Source organism: Nicotiana tomentosiformis, chromosome 6 (assembly GCF_000390325.3).
Source record: "Nicotiana tomentosiformis chromosome 6, ASM39032v3, whole genome shotgun sequence".
NCBI classification, from domain to species: Eukaryota; Viridiplantae; Streptophyta; class Magnoliopsida; order Solanales; family Solanaceae; genus Nicotiana; species Nicotiana tomentosiformis.
In genome coordinates, this window is record NC_090817.1 from 99,776,341 (window position 1) to 99,792,519 (window position 16,179).

General features: G+C 35.5%; 2 protein-coding genes across 2 annotated transcripts; one reads left to right on the plus strand and one right to left on the minus strand.

Moving 5' to 3' along the window:
• Positions 1 to 1,555: 1,555 nt before the first annotated feature.
• LOC138894481 (serine/threonine-protein phosphatase 7 long form homolog) lies at positions 1,556 to 3,157 on the minus strand. The gene is made up of 3 exons (XM_070179180.1): positions 2,891 to 3,157; positions 2,108 to 2,530; positions 1,556 to 2,035 (listed from the first exon to the last, which is right to left on the minus strand). Exons 1-3 carry the CDS (start codon positions 3,155 to 3,157, stop codon positions 1,556 to 1,558), a joined length of 1,170 nt encoding a protein of 389 aa, XP_070035281.1.
• Positions 3,158 to 10,311: 7,154 nt separating this feature from the next.
• Positions 10,312 to 12,688, plus strand: LOC104098830 (serine/threonine-protein kinase BLUS1). Its single transcript, XM_009605658.4, has 2 exons — positions 10,312 to 11,435; positions 11,885 to 12,688. Exons 1-2 carry the CDS (start codon positions 10,479 to 10,481, stop codon positions 12,506 to 12,508), a joined length of 1,581 nt encoding a protein of 526 aa, XP_009603953.1. The 5' UTR covers positions 10,312 to 10,478; the 3' UTR covers positions 12,509 to 12,688.
• The last annotated feature ends 3,491 nt before the right edge of the window (positions 12,689 to 16,179 follow it).

Below are 16,179 nucleotides of genomic sequence, written 5' to 3' on the forward strand. Positions count from 1 at the left end.
GTTTAAGAAGCTATCTTATACCCTAAAGAATCATAGCGCGCCACCAATATGCGTTATGTGTATTGTCTTGTTGACCTGAAAAAGTTGTTGTTCTAGAAAAGCTGTCTTGTACCCTAAAGAATTATTATCACGCGAAACATAGCGCGTCACCAATATGCGTTATGTGTAATAGCTGCCTATAAAAGCCTAGTGCGTTTTAGTTATTATTTGCGCTTAACAAAACAAATAGAAAAAAATTCCATTAATTTTTTATTTTTCTTGCATTACGAAAATGTCTGGACGCAATGACATACAAGGTGTTATTGTGGCAAACGTGCGATTTTGAGGCCATGTTGGTCAAATTGCAATCTGGGGTGCAAGCGTTGGATCTGTCAACAACTTGTAAGTTATTATTTTGGAAAAAATATTTGTTAATATTTTTTATATAACATGTTAATTAATAGTGTTGTGTTATAATCCCCATTGGTAGGACGAAAATCAATGTGAATTTCAAGAATGGTATGATGAACCCATTAACATGAAATACTACAAATCATGTTTGCACTATATTTGAAATATGACCGGTGAATACGAACTCCAGATCTTTAAACTACAACAACTTGCGGCAGTAAAGGAGAAACTAAAAAAGGCAGAAGAAGAAAAAAATAGGTTGGAAGAGAAATTTAAGTGGTTGAAGCACAGAATAATGGGCGATAGTTACTAAATAAACACATGGATGTATTGCGTGTAGTATTTTATCTTTATGTTTTACGTGTCATGTATTATAATTAATTGTACCGAATTCAAATTATGTTAAGTTGACGGTTTTTTTTGTGTTGTAGTATTAAACTAATAAATAACCCGAGAAATAAAAACACATGCGCAAATTATGTAAAACATAAATAATGTTGCTATTATATATTTAATGTCATATATACAGATAATAATAAATATAAATGTGTCCCACAGCCTGTATGCTTTAAAGCATTGGCTGACCTGAGATGCATCCCATCCCGCTCGGTTATGCTATCAGGATCATCCTCATCACATCGCCTCTTTATCGAAGGATGCGCTGCAGCATGATCGTCGATAAGGCTGGCAGACTCAGTAGAAGCGGCCATCGGTCCAGCAGTAACCTACAGAATAATAAGATATTTTGATACATGAAATATAAATTACTAACGTACGTATTAGCTAAAAAATATTTAATGATCATACCATGGTCTTGGCGGGCTCCTGAATAAAATCATTCGTCTCTGGCATGTCAATATCGCACAAAGTGGCCTCCGTGAAGGGCTATGATGATGTCTTTAAAAAAAATAAAAACGCTTTATATATTGATGACTAATCAATGAGATAAAAACAAATAGAAATAATATTAATACAAACAAACATGCGCCTGAGTAGCGACACACTACTCTGTCAGAACATCGGGGTGCACTGGAGTAGATGAAGTATGTGAAACATCCTTAGCAGCCCCCGATGATGAGCCGTAACTCAGTCATCGCCCATTATTCACCTCTCGTATTGGACAATCCTCGGCAATCGTTGATGGCCCTGGTCGATCAGGAAAATACTAATCCCACTCCTGTTGCGTAATGATCGTGCCCACGATCAACAATGAAGCTGACGGGGTCAACTGCGAAGTCCCTAGCGACAGCTGCAGGCTGAATGACGGCATATCATGAGGAGGATCATGTGGCTCAGGGTGGTCAACCGGCTGATGATCTCTAATATCCTCTACGGGTGCCTCAACGCCCCCTTTCAAGGGACACCATCCTCGCCGACTACCACGACCTCGTGGGACACCTCTTTCTCTCTTGCCATGCCTGCCACGTCTACCATGTCCAGGCTCCACTGGTGGCCTGTGATGGTTCTCCTCTGGCTGCACATAAGCAGCCTCGTATCCTAATCGCTCATCATCTCGGGCACGCCTCAATGTCTGGGCAGCCAGATCTGTAACCCGATGGCCATACTTATGCAAAGCTGCCGCTCCCTCGCCGGTATGCAGTAGCATCTGTAGTCCTAACTGGTAGAATTGATATAATCCAATATCCTGTATAACATGTCAAATATTAATTACGGAATGATAATTTAACGTTATAAGTAAGTATAACAAATAACATACCAGTGCCTCCTGCCTCCCAGCGTATGGAATGTATCGACCACCAGCGCGATGAACGGGATTCCCGACATGAAGTCGGGTAACGATGTGATACCAGCCCATATACTCATGCTCGCCATCTGTATGCTCAGGTGCAGGGGGTGGAGGAATCAGGTCATACCTCTGGTCCCAAACCTCAATCTGGGCCTCTATCCAGTTCAAGTTTGTCTGGTCAACCCTGGAACGATCATCCCGCTGGTAATGTGTCCTAAGCCAAGCGGGTGGAATAGGTACAAGTTGCGGTCTACCAAACTGGCGAAGGACTCGCTCGGTGGCATGATGCTCGACAATATCGATACATATCAGTGGGACATAAGAGCTCCATATAGCTCGGCCGCAGGAGCAATAATCGGGCAAACCAGCTATGAGCGCGTCACTATATGGCCTCTATAAGAACTATTAATAAAACACTGGAATCGTGAGTAAACACAACACATATAAAGCCAGGCCAAGTAAACTTAAGAATACATGTACATGCGCACTTTCAAGCAAATCCAATAAATCTTTGTAATAGAGGAGATGATGTCGAGCCTCGACCTCGCGTCCGTAGCCTCGCCTATCAACCCACCTCCAAGCTAAAGGGAGAAATGCTAGAGGTGGTACATCCAGAGCGATGGGTGATAGAGGTGGCTAGAACTGCAGGAATCGCTCCCAGGCCCAAACCTAATATAGATTGTGGATGTAAAATTTAAGGTATTCTCACCATATGTATGTTATAATCATGAAAAGAATTGACTAAGTTTTCACCTGCAGTAGCGGTAAAAATTCGGCAACGTCTCTCTGGGTGCCAATGGACGCCCGACACATCTGCCTATATAGGTAACCTAGAACAGTTTCACCCCAGCTGTAACCAGGCAAATCATCTAGCTGCTCAAGATAATGTAGAAATCTCAAGCTAAATAGGTTTCCCGAAGTGTTCGGGAATAGTACACCACCAAACATCAACAGCAGCACTAATTTTGTGTGCCGATCGATAACTTCCGATGGTGAATCATCTGTAATCTCCGCATCCATTGCCTCCCGATGCTACCGGACGGGCGTTAGCTACAAATGAGTGGCTCCACTCAATGTCATATCCACCGCTGGCTGGAATTTGATGAGCCGCTGCAACATATGCAGGTAATGCAATCCCCTATATTCTCTGAGAGCATGCGGGTAAGCTACAGGCAACCCATCAACCAGCAGCCCGAAAAGAACCTCCACATCCTCAAGCGTGATGGTCGCCTCGCCGATGGTTATATGAAACATGTGTGTCTCCGGTCGCCACCCCTCTATCATAGCCGTGATCAACGCCTAGTCGAACTGCAACCGGCTGATCTCTATGATCATGTAGAAACTCGTATCCTTAAGGAGTCTGACTATACGGGGATGGAGTGGGTGGGCCCTAAGCCTGTCAAACGGGCCGGGTTGACCCGTTTCCGCACCGGCCCAAACCGGTTGAAATTCGGACCGGCCCGGACTGGTAGTTAGGGGGACGGGTGGGCTGGGTTAGGGGGTTGCTCCGTTTATAAAATAAAATTCGGTTAACTGGACCGGTCAAACCCGGTGAACGAAAATTATTGTTGAACCGGTTAATCGGCCCGGACCGGTTCAACGGCTATAAATCTGAATTTTGTTTAAGTGAAATGACTGTTGGCAATAGTCAACTTCAATTTGGCCGTTGCCCAACGGTCGGATTGCAAAAATATCCCTTTTTTGGGTAATTGTTTTTAAAAAAAATATTTTTAGTAATTACTAATTTAGCCCTTTGAAAAACTATAAATACACCCCACCTCTTCTTCATTTCTTCACTCATCTCTCATTTCTCAAACTCATATTCTCAATTATCACTCTCTCATTCTTCACCTAAAGTGCAATCAACTATTTGGCTCTCATTATTTTTGGAATTTAATTTATCATATTATTTATTATTTGAAGTTTGAACAATTGAACTTCAAACTTTGAACAACTGACGTATCTTCGTGGTAAAATTAGAGTTGCAAAATCATCAAGTGTTCAATTTATTGCCGAATTCGGTGCACTCCCTCCAACTCATTCTCTTATTTACTATTTTATTTGCATATTTAATTTTTGCTAGTAGTTAAATTTTTACAATATGTTTAATGCTGCAAAAAGAGTTTGTAATAAGGTTGCTAATCGGGGTAATCGAGAAAATAGAAAAAGAGGTGCTACTTCAATATCTGGTAGTAATTTAAATGACTACACATATTTCCGAAACATTACCTAATAATAATATAAATTATGAACAATTACAGGAAGATTTCGGTATAAAAGATAATGAATTAGAAATTGAAGATGAGACACCACTTACACCTAGTAGTGTTGGAGTTGGTAGCATGGGTGGTGGTCGTGGTGCTAGTAGTATATCACCTGTGGCCCCGACTACTAATCGGAGAAAAAGAAGTAAGGTTTGAAAATTTTTTGACGAAATAGAGAATACTGATAGAGTTAGATGCAGACTTTGTAAAGATGATTTTAAACATAAGACTGGAGGACAATTAGGAGGGGACTGGGACACTTAGTAGACATATGAGAATTGAGCATCCTATAGAATGGGGTTCTGATTTAGATCAAAATCAAGAAACTCTAAACCCTAGTACTGGAGGACTTATGAAATATGATAAAATGAAGGATCTTGAGGAGTTAGCAAAAATGATTGCTTTGGGTTATCTACCTTTTTCTTTTGCTTCTTCATCATATCTTATTATGCATATTCAAAGGATTTATAATTCTTTATTTAAAGGTATCCCTAAAAGTACCTGTAGATCTGATATCTTTAGACTTCATGGACAATATCAAACATACATACGTTATTTGTTTGACCACCTTCCTTGTAGAGTTTCTCTAACTTCTGATATTGGCCATGCTGTTAATGAAAATAATTATTTGACAATTACATGTCATTGGATAGATGATAATTATTGTATGCAAAAACGTATTATCGCTTTTAAATATGATGAATATCAGAGTCATACTGCTATGTTTATAAGTACTATTATTTGCGAAGTTGTTGAATTTTATAATTTTAAGAAAAAAGTATTGTATATGTCTTTTGATAATGTTTCTATCAATAATGCCGCAATTTCAATATTAAGACTGCATTTGCAACCACCACTTGACGAAATTTTTCATGTTAGGTGTGCATGTCATGTTTATAATTTAATTGTTAAAAGTGACCTTGATTTATTTTCAACTGAGATTACTCATGTTAGAAGAGCAGTTGGTGTTATTCAAGGAAATAATAGACAATCTAGAATTAGGAAATTTAAGAATAAGTATATTGAGCATAACCTTAACCCCAGATTCATGCCAGACGAAATTATTACTAGATAGAATTATACATACTTATTTTTAAAATGTTACTACAAATATAGATTGCCAATAACTGAAATTGCTAATGCGCATTGTACTGATCCAAATCATATGTTAACGACTACTACTTGGGAGGCCATTAATGATGTTGTTAAATTTTTACATAAATTTTATACAGCTACTGTTGAGTTTTCTGGAGCATATTACCCTACTATTACTATGGCTTTAGTACATATAGCTGAAATTTCTTTTCTACTCTCTGAATTTAAGAAGAAAGAAAAATATAAGGATGCTGTTGAAAAAATACAAGCAAAATTCAAAAAATATATTTCTTTCCAATTCCTCCAATTTACTTAATTTGTGTTGTTTTAAATCCTTCTATTAAGATGTCTGATTGTCACCAATTAATCAATGCTTTATATACTTATATGGAGATTGGACCAACTGAAACCCCATATATATATTGTTGTATGAACAAGCTAAATAATTATTTACAATAATTATATAATTATTATGCAAATATAGTTGATGATGTTGCTCTTAATGTAGGCAATGTTAATCCCACTATGCATTGTACCACTTCTACTACTATGGATGATGATGAAGTCTTTGATGGTTTTAATATTTGGTCTACATTTCCTACCACTCAAACAGTAGCAGGAACATTGATGAACTTTAATTCTACTTGTAAAAGTAAAAGGAGCCTTGCACAAAGGAATTTTCACCGTTGGGATGGTGGCATGAGAATGAAAAGCAATTTTATGTTCTTTCCGCTATGGCTCGGGACGTGCTGAATGTGCCAATTTCAACTGTTGCATCAGAGAGTGCATTTAGTCAAGCAAGATAACAACTTGGAGACACCCGTCACTCATTGAGAAGCAATGTTTTGGAAGTTTTAGTATGTTTCAGAGATTGGATTAGATCGGAACGAAGAAATCAGGGACATGAAAATGTTGATAGACCAGAAGACGAGAAACTTAGAGATATATTAACATATGATAACCCATCTGAATTTAACACTCCAGAAGATGGCCAAGAAGTTCATATTGATTATGAAGAACTTACTAAGGCAATGCAAAACCTTTGAATTTACTCTTTTTTCGTTAATTTACTTGTTGTTAAATGTAAACTTCAATTTGTAAATTTAAAATTAAAAAAGCACTTGCAAATTATAAATGCAATTTTTTTTCCCATCTTCATTATATTCTATTATCTTAAATTCTTAATGAAATATTCAAAATTTCAAATATAAAGATTTTAAAGCATTTGCATCCTTTTATTCAAACACTCTTTTTATAAGAAGATTATTTTTTTGTTTTATATGTTTACTTTATATTAATATAAATTATGGTAGATATACAAAATATATTAAAAAAAAGTAATACTAACCCGGCCCGGTCCGGCTCCTTGGACCCGTAAACCTTCCGGTTCATTTTTTACTCGAATGGACCCGGACCCATTAAGCCCGGTTTGAAAAAACCGATAATCGGCCCGGATTGGGAACTGACCGGTCACCTTTTTCTCAACCCGGCCCATCCGTTAAACACCTATAGTGGGCCTTAATGAACCCCACATATTGTCTATACGTCTGGCGCAGAATGTCTGGGACAAACATTTCTCATCCCATATGTATGAAGATCTATGGTCGGCATGTAGCAACATTAGCTCTAGTGATGCAGGTTCGGGATGCACAGGCGGAACCTCCATGATGATGACTGTAAATTGAACAATATTAATTAAAATATTTTTCTTTTTAATTGCTTAATATCTTTAAATATATTGCAATATCTTTAATATTAAAATTTATTCGATATTTTTACTATATTGTTACTTAGGTTGATACATTTTCTATTTATAATTTTATATGTTAATTTATTATCTTATATGTTGGTTTATCATTTTATATATTAGTTTATTATTTTATATGTTACTTTATTATTTTATATGTTAGTTTACTATTTTATATGTTTGTTTATTATATTATATGTTAGTTTCTTATATTATATGTTTGTTTCTTATTTTATATGTTAGTTTATTATTTTATATATTTATTTTCTTACTCACTTATTTTTGAGTATAATAGAATTAAATAATTAATTTTCATAACTATACATGCTTTAATTATTAAACATTCATATAAAAATACTTAGTTTGACAAATATTTTTTTTTAATGTTATTTTCTTACGTTTGTTGACTGGAATTCGAGAGAGTTTGTATTTGAACTATCATCTTTTTCAGATATTTTTGGGGCTAACAGAAAATTAAATGATTAATTTCAATAACTACAAAGATACTACGCAAAAGGGCACTACATTTTACTACACTAAAGGGCACTACATTACAATTACGGGCACTATATTAAAATTACAGGCATAATATAACACTACAGGGAACTAAACAATATTAAAGTCACATATTAATATATGTACAACAATAACATCTAAATAAGATTAATTATTCCTAAAATAACAATTATCTATTTTACTAATCTTTTAGCACATAATTAATCTAATCCGGATAAAAAATAACAAATTGATTTAATCACAAAACAATCACGAAAATACATATACCACAGTAAAAAATAACTAATTATCATTTTTTATAATAACAAAAAATATTAATTATTTATAAAATAATAATTTCTCTACTTTACTAATATTTTTAGCACACTAATTATATAATCCGGATAAAAAATAAAAAAATTAATTAAATCGCAAAATAATCACAAAATAACATAGAACACAGTAAAAAAATAACTAATAGGCATTTTTTATACATGAGTTTTAACAAAAAATAAGTCGGAATACCTCGATTTTAATTTTTTTTTAAAGTTGAATATTTGATAATTTGGAGCCGAAACTAGCAACCCACTACACGATAACGCCTTAGATACGATGTTAGCTTATTACAATACCGATAATCTACACTTTTTGTGGGACCAGTGGGCTCCAACCGAGCTTTTTTTCGTTAAAATTGGGGGGGAGGGGGGACCGCTGCTGGAATAAAAAATGGAAAAGTAGGTATAGCGCGCATATATACCGCGCTATACTATAGCGCGGTATATATGCGCGTTATACCTTTCCGTCCATTTTAAGTTCGTTAAGGTATAGCGCGATGAATAACCGTGCTATATATAAAATAGTGCTCAGTCTTTATTTTTTTTTACCTATTATGGTCGCTAGAGTCCAAAAAAAACCACAATTAGGTTTGGGACTCAGAGTAACGTTATATGTGAGTATTAAATGATACACATGCTAGCTATGGATCCATAGCCCTTCCTTGATCTTAGGGTTCTGATGTACATAATGTTTCCTAACTTGGAGATTTTTGTCTATCTTCGTTAACAAGAATCCTTGTATTGACCACACAAAAAATAAAAATAAATTGTAGGTATCCAATATGAATCCATAGTCCTTCCTTGTTTTTAGGACTTTGAATTTACTTATTTGAACAATTAAAAATTTCCTATGTATAATACTTTAAAATCAATCAATACATCAGGAATATCTTCATGAATATTATTATCATTAAATCATAGTTATTTAATACATATTCTCACCTTAATATTTCACTTAACCATAATGATTTGATGTAAATATTTGATACGAATAAAAAAGATTTAATATAATGGAAAAAATGTATTTATCTCACCATATCAAATTCACATATGAGGCCAATATTGTAGTAATGACTTTTTTCCTTTAGATTTTATTTTATTAGCATAAAAAATATTTCTTACAATATTTATTTATGTGATTTCTAAAAAGTTCATATTTATTAGTATGATATACACGTGCAACTTGCGTACTCTAAAACTAGTATTTTAAATAGGGTTTTGGGGTTTGGGGGGGGGGGGGCTTCTACTGAGAAGTTTAGCTTAACACCAGGCGATTTTAATGTAATTTAGGGAAATAATGAAGTGAAATTCAAACTCTAAATTGTATGTGAATTCTATGGCTTATAAGTTATAACAACAATTGCTTTCTCGTTTGAGGATAAACTGCTAGGAAGATATGACAATTGTCAATTGCTCCAAACCCTTAATTTGGCGTGAAATTCAAAAATAGTCAGATTTACAAGTGATAATTAAAAAATAACCACAGTTTCAAAAGTAATCGAAATTTAATCACTTTTCATGCAAAGATAAATCTGAACGAAACACTGTTCAAAATTCGGAAAATATTCCAGCATAATATACTGGAATTTCATACACATGTGCTCCAATCTCCAGCATATTATGCTGGAACTTTCCATGTGCTGGAGTTCCAGTATAATATGCTGGAAGTTCATATACATGTGCACCAATCTTCAGTATATTATGCTGGAACTTTTTGTTGCAACAAAATAATGGCATTTTTCAATAACTTTGCAAATACTGATTATTTTTCAATTATCGGTCTGAAAACTGATTAGCCCGTGCTATTTTCACTTTAATTTGAAGGCAGATGATAAATGTAGCTCATCTGTTGTGGTTACGATTCGGATTCACATACATGTTTGACCCGTGTGCCAGAACCTTATGGGCCTGGTCCAAATCCATTAATTAGAAATTACTAGACCAAGTTGTGGATTCTGACAATTCCCTCTTCTAACCAAATGGCCATTGCAATTTAGGTATGATAATACTTGCGTTCATAGAAAGAAAATTTGAATGGTAACGACTAATGAAGCTATAGGATTGATAATACGTAATGCTATGCCTCAAAACTGGACAATGAAGCCAATTATCCCTGATCCTCATCTGGCTAACTCGAGAAAAAGGTAGTTGAAAATTCACATGCACACACTTTACTATAAAACTATAAAAGTAATGAAATAAATATGTCACCGCCCTGGATAAACCTCCTTTTTTCAATCTTTCACAGGAAAACCACTTCAATCTTCTCTGTATCCTTTCCTTTTTAAACTTTCTTTCATCTTCTTGAGGTAACTCCATTCATAAATTTGCCATACTTATGTCTTTCTTTCCAACAAGTTAAAACAAAAAAACAGAAACAACCATTTCTCAAAACCAAAAGGTTCATGGCTTATAATCAAGAAGAACATGATCAAGAAGAGCACAAAAAAATTCAGTATCCTTTAGACTCAACATGCTATACAATTCTTGATGAGATTGGTAAAGGTGTTAGTGCAATTGTATACAAGGCCATTTGTCTACCAATGAACTCCTCTGTTGTAGCAATCAAAGCCATTGATCTTGATCAATCAAGAGCTGATCTTGACAACATTAGACGTGAAGCTAAAACCATGTCCCTTCTTTCTCATCCAAATATCCTTAAAGCACACTGTTCTTTCACTGTTGATCATTATATTTGGGTAATCATGCCTTTTATGTCTGCTGGTTCTTTGCAATCCATAATTTCCTCTGCTTTTCCTGATGGTTTATCCGAGCCATGTATCGCGATAGTCCTAAAAGAAACACTCAATGCATTGGCATATCTTCATAATCAAGGCCATCTTCACCGCGATATTAAATCAGGGAACATACTGATTGATTCTGACGGAACTATAAAGCTTGCGGATTTTGGAGTTTCTGCATCAATTTATGAACCAATTTCAGCTTATGGATCGTCGTATTCGTCCTCTTCTTCGTGTTTAATGTTCACTGACGTAGCTGGAACACCTTATTGGATGGCACCTGAAGTGATACATTCACATACAGGGTATAGTTTCAAGGCTGATATTTGGTCTTTTGGTATTACTGCTTTGGAATTAGCACATGGACGGCCTCCACTGTCTCATCTTCCTCCTTCAAAATCCTTGTTCATGAAAATCACAAAGAAATTTCGGTTTTCTGATTATGAGAAAACAAGAAACAGCAAGAATTACAAGAAATTCTCCAAATCTTTTAAGGATATGGTAGGATTATGTCTTGATCAAGATCCATCTAAAAGGCCGTCAGCAGAGAAATTGTTGAAACATCCTTTCTTTAAGTGCAGTAATAAAGGTCCTGATTTTTTGGTTAAGCACATCTTGCAGGTAGGGTGGACATATAGTTAAATTTTGAGAATTTATTGTAAATATTAAGTTCTAACGCGTAACTGATAAAGTTACTGTCATGTGATCAGTAGGTCACGGATTCGAGCCGTGGAAACAGTCTCTTGCAAAAATTTGAGAATCAAATGATCTTTAATTTTGAGAATTTATTGTAAATATTAAGTTCTAAAGGAGCCTTGCATAACTGGTAAAGTTGTTGTCATGCGATTAGGAGGTCACGGGTCAGCTTCTTGCAGAAATGCAGGGTAAGACTGCGCACAATAGACCCTTTGTGATCCGGCCCTTCCCGAACCTCACGCATATCGGGAGTTTAGTACACCGGACCGGCTTTTCTTTTATTGTAAATATTAAGTTTTGAACTCATATTTTTTAAAGAATTTGAAACCTTGAACTCTGTTAAATTTAAATTCTAAATCCGCTTATGTTTGCAGGGGTTGCCGAGTGTGGAACAGAGATTCAGACAATCAAAGATTCAAAGACAATTGTCTTTAAAGAAATCTGATGATGAAAATGAGGAGGATCCAGTACAAGGAGAAATTTCTAAGCAAAGAAGGATCAGTGGGTGGAATTTCAATGTACAAGGATTTGAACTTGTTCCAGTTTTCCCGGTTGAAAAAGATCAACAAATTAGCGTAAAACAAGAAAATGATGATGTTGATGAAACTGAAATCATCATTCAAGAAAAGGAACTGGGTTCAGATACATCGACTATAAGTTCGCCAGGAGGTTCACGCCAATCGTCTGAGGTTGATGGTGCTATAGTTTGTAGTGGAGATAGAAAAATTCATACTGAAATCGGAGGTGGGAGTGTTAGTATGGAAGTAATGTTGGCTAGCTTATTGTTTTTAAAGAAGAGTTTGGATGATCAAAGACAAAATGTAATGAATTTGATAAGTATTTTCTATGGGGAACACCACAGTGTGGAAGTGAGTAGGAAAGATCATTTGATTGAGGTGATTGATAAGCTGAGAAATGAACTGGAGAATGAGAAGAAGAAAAACTGTGCTTTGCAGCTCGAGTTAGAGTTTCTGAAGTCGCAGTATTCGAACGAGTAGTACAATTTATATGTAATTGTACTCCTAGAATTTTTATTTATTTAAGCTTTAGATATGTTGTCGGACTAAGATGAGCTTAAATTGAGCGATATGATGAACAACGATGATTCATATAGCCGGCCCCAACAATGTACTTTGTAAATGTCTATTGACCAATAAAGCTAAAATGATGTATGCAGATATATTTTGTTAGGAGCTAGAAACGAAATTATAAGTGCAGCATTTTCTTGCCTTGATACTGCGAAAAGCTCAGGAGTCAGGACCTGAACTTGGAAATCACCGGCTCTTCTTTCAACCTTTTATGTACGGGAAAGAAACTGGCTTTTCTAATGACAACCAACTTCAAGATTACATGCGAGCTTCCATAGGAGCTGGCTGTTAATTAGAATTCACTTCTAGAGTTGGGCCCTGTTAACTTTTTTGTACTCTGAGTTTTGTAAATGGGCACATTCTTATTGTAAGTGAAATCTCCATGTTTATTTCAGATTTTTTTTTTTGTTATAGCGAAGTGCTGTTATATAGAATATATTGGCTTAAGTTTGTTTTGATGATTGACAAAGGAACTCGAGCATGAACCAGGTCCATACACAATGTACACAGACACGGGCAAATTTGAGCACAAGACATATCTCCTGAACGAAAATGTTGCATAATTGATAAGGAGAATGACTCCTTACTCGAAGAGAACTCTATCCTAGATAAGGGAGAACTTACAAGTTGAAGATAACTAAAACTCTTCCACCAAGGAAGAGTAAAGTATTAGAAATATAGGTATTTCCTATTCTACTAACTCTATAAATTGCAGGATGTTTTCATTTTACAGGCACGCATAAATGTTGAAGTTAAACGAGAGTTGAGAGCAAAATAGCAAGGCATTTTTCTAGCAATTCCTGTGTGATTCATGCGTGCGAACCTGAAGCTACATGAACCAGATAGAAGAACCAGTTCCAAGTGTTTGTCTTTTATTTTAGTTCAATTGTAGGAGGGCTTTTGAGTTGTACCTTTCAGCTTTCTTTAGAATCATTTGTACTGGGTACTCTGAGTGTAGTGTTCAAATTAGTGTTAATTTGAAATTGTCGCAACAGTGTGAGGTTGTTTGCCACAAAGGTTAGAGGTAATTCTTAGGTTTACAAAGAGTTTTGTAAATGCTATTTTTGACTCAGTGATTTAGTGAAGTGTTGGGGAAAATCCTACTGAATAGTAGGTCGTGGTTTTTTCACCTTTTGAGTCAGGTGTTTTCCACGTAAAAATGCTTGTGTTCTTTACTTTTTGCATTTATTATTCCACAACAGTAGTATAAGGAACACATAGAAGAACCAGATACTTCTATAATCCGTGCACGCAAAAAATTAGACACCACACAAATCATCTCCCTCCCCCTCCCTTCTTGTGTGGTATTGAAGTATAAACATTAGAACATATATTATAACATAACATGAAAATTTGTTCCAAAACAACTTGACTTTTATAGTGAATGGATGTTATACATCGATGCTATTGTATATCTAAAGTTCACGTTTCCATGCTCTCATTTTCTTTTAATTTGGGTGAAAATTATTTTTCTCCTCCAATATTGTAAGAAGTCAAAAATTGATCGGGATAACAAAATTGAATGGATTAGGAATGGTTAATGACTTGGTTAATTAGCTGTCACCATGTGTAATTTTAGTAATTAAATTGGTTAGAAGTCATAGTAGTAATAAACGTGGGATAGTGACAAGTAAAACATTCTGCATATTGATAGTTGGAATAACTAAGCACTGATTCAATCACTTCCGAAAGTCAATTAGCAACCAAAGAAACGTATGCACTAAGTTAAAAAGGAAAAGCATTAGTTCATTACCAAGAAATTTCCATAACAGGAGTTGCCTAGTCCACAGCCAAAAATTTCCACGAAACGAGCTAGTAGGAAGACACAATCTGAAAATTTTCTTGTCAAAATACGTGCCCCAAACTTTAGCATCATCAACTACGTACAAAATCCCACTTAGGTTTATCTCGTTAATATATTATTATACTACGAACTACTACTAGCAAAGAATTTGATGAGTATAGAAAACCTTGGTTGGATGTCAGTTCAAAACCACGTTCCTGGGAATATATTTTATTAAATTTTGGTAGCAGTCAACAGTCAAAAACCTATCCTATAAGAGAACAATAGGAAACCCCTGCCTATAAATATGTCCCATCTTCAATAGAAACCTTAATCATAAAAAAGCTACGGATAAAATTAAAGAATACGTGTCAAAAGTTAGACCTCGATAAACCTTTGGGAACAACATTGTTTTTAGATGAAGAGTCTCAATACCACATTATTAGTATTCTTAGGGCTTGTTCTTGTGTGCTGTGTCCAACCAGGAAAAGGAAGCAGGTTGTTGTATGAAAAAGAGTTGATGAAATTGCAGTCTCTTCAAAGAGGTCCAGTCCCTCCATCTGGACCATCTGGTTGCACCAATATCCCTGGAAATGGTGGCTCTGGCTCAGGCTGCCCGCTCAATGAAATGCACTTTGCTGGTCGACATGTTAACTTGTTGAGAGCTACTTCTGCCTATCCCAGCAGCCTCATGGCTCACGAGTTTGGCGTCGCTGTTAATAGGAATGAAGCTCATCTATAATACCACAACAAGTGTTTTACGCAGACAAAATTATATTACCAGGATGGTGCCTTTTGTTTTTATATTTACTTTTAAATTTCTTGGAACTCATTTTTGGATTTTCTTTGGGAGGGTTGTTGGGAGACCGCTAGCTAGCGTTTCATATATTCCAATTTTTTCATTTGTTTGTAAATTATGTACAGAGATATTTGTTTCTCAATTATTTAAAGTCGATGCCAAGTTGATGATCATATAAAATATCTTGTTTAAGTATATTATTTCCCATATGTTGTTAACGGAGGAAATTATCTCATAAATATTGCATTGTATACGGTCGAAATCGAGCTCGTGGTGCATCCTACCCTCCGACATGGTAAGTCAGGCTCGAGACATGACAATAAAGGACTGAAGATCGACCCCAAATCCCACCGGGCTAGAACCTGGAAACAGGACGCCTGCCTTTGAGAATATCGAGGCCATGGTCCAGGAATCGATCCTAGCCCCAAACGATGACATTGAAGAAACATTGTCAGCATAGCCAATGGATATTACGGCGGGAATCTCGGCACGTACCGATAAAGAACCGACAGTCAGTAAATCAAATGATTTTTTACCTTTTATAGAATTGTACCTAAAGTATGACTCTTCTACTATATAAAGGGGGTCTGATAATTCATAAAGTACGTTGTAACACGCATTCCAAGGCAATATACCATTATTTTTTTTGTTATTAGTTCTTCTACTTTCGTTCGTCAGTGCTTGTTGTTATGAGCCTAAATCAAGGGCAAATACCTCACTAAGGCTCAAATTGTCTTGTGTGGTTTGAGCTTACTTCATCTTTACTTATTTAATTTGTCTTTATTTACTGATTTGTGTCAAATAAATCTACATATCCTTAAAATCACTTACAAATTTAATTGTTATCCGATTTTGAGGGTAAACAATCTGCCACCCACCGTGGGGGCAAGGATAATAGTGGCTATTCGATACAAATTTTTATAACACACACTACTTTATACTTGTTCATTGGAGTGTCTCTAATTTCAGATTAAAGCTCAAAATGTTTAACTCTCAGTC

Excerpts from the sequence above, each read along its gene's own strand:
- LOC138894481 (XM_070179180.1), bottom strand. The coding sequence starts at position 3,157 with ATGGATGCGGAGATTACAGATGATTCACCATCGGAAGTTATCGATCGG. Across the intron at positions 2,531-2,890 it reads AATTTTTACCGCTACTGCAG|AGGCCATATAGTGACGCGCT; the intron begins GTGAAAACTTAG and ends TAGTTCTTATAG. Across the intron at positions 2,036-2,107 it reads CTGGGAGGCAGGAGGCACTG|GATATTGGATTATATCAATT; the intron begins GTATGTTATTTG and ends CATGTTATACAG.
- LOC104098830 (XM_009605658.4), top strand. The coding sequence starts at position 10,479 with ATGGCTTATAATCAAGAAGAACATGATCAAGAAGAGCACAAAAAAATT. Across the intron at positions 11,436-11,884 it reads TGGTTAAGCACATCTTGCAG|GGGTTGCCGAGTGTGGAACA; the intron begins GTAGGGTGGACA and ends TTATGTTTGCAG.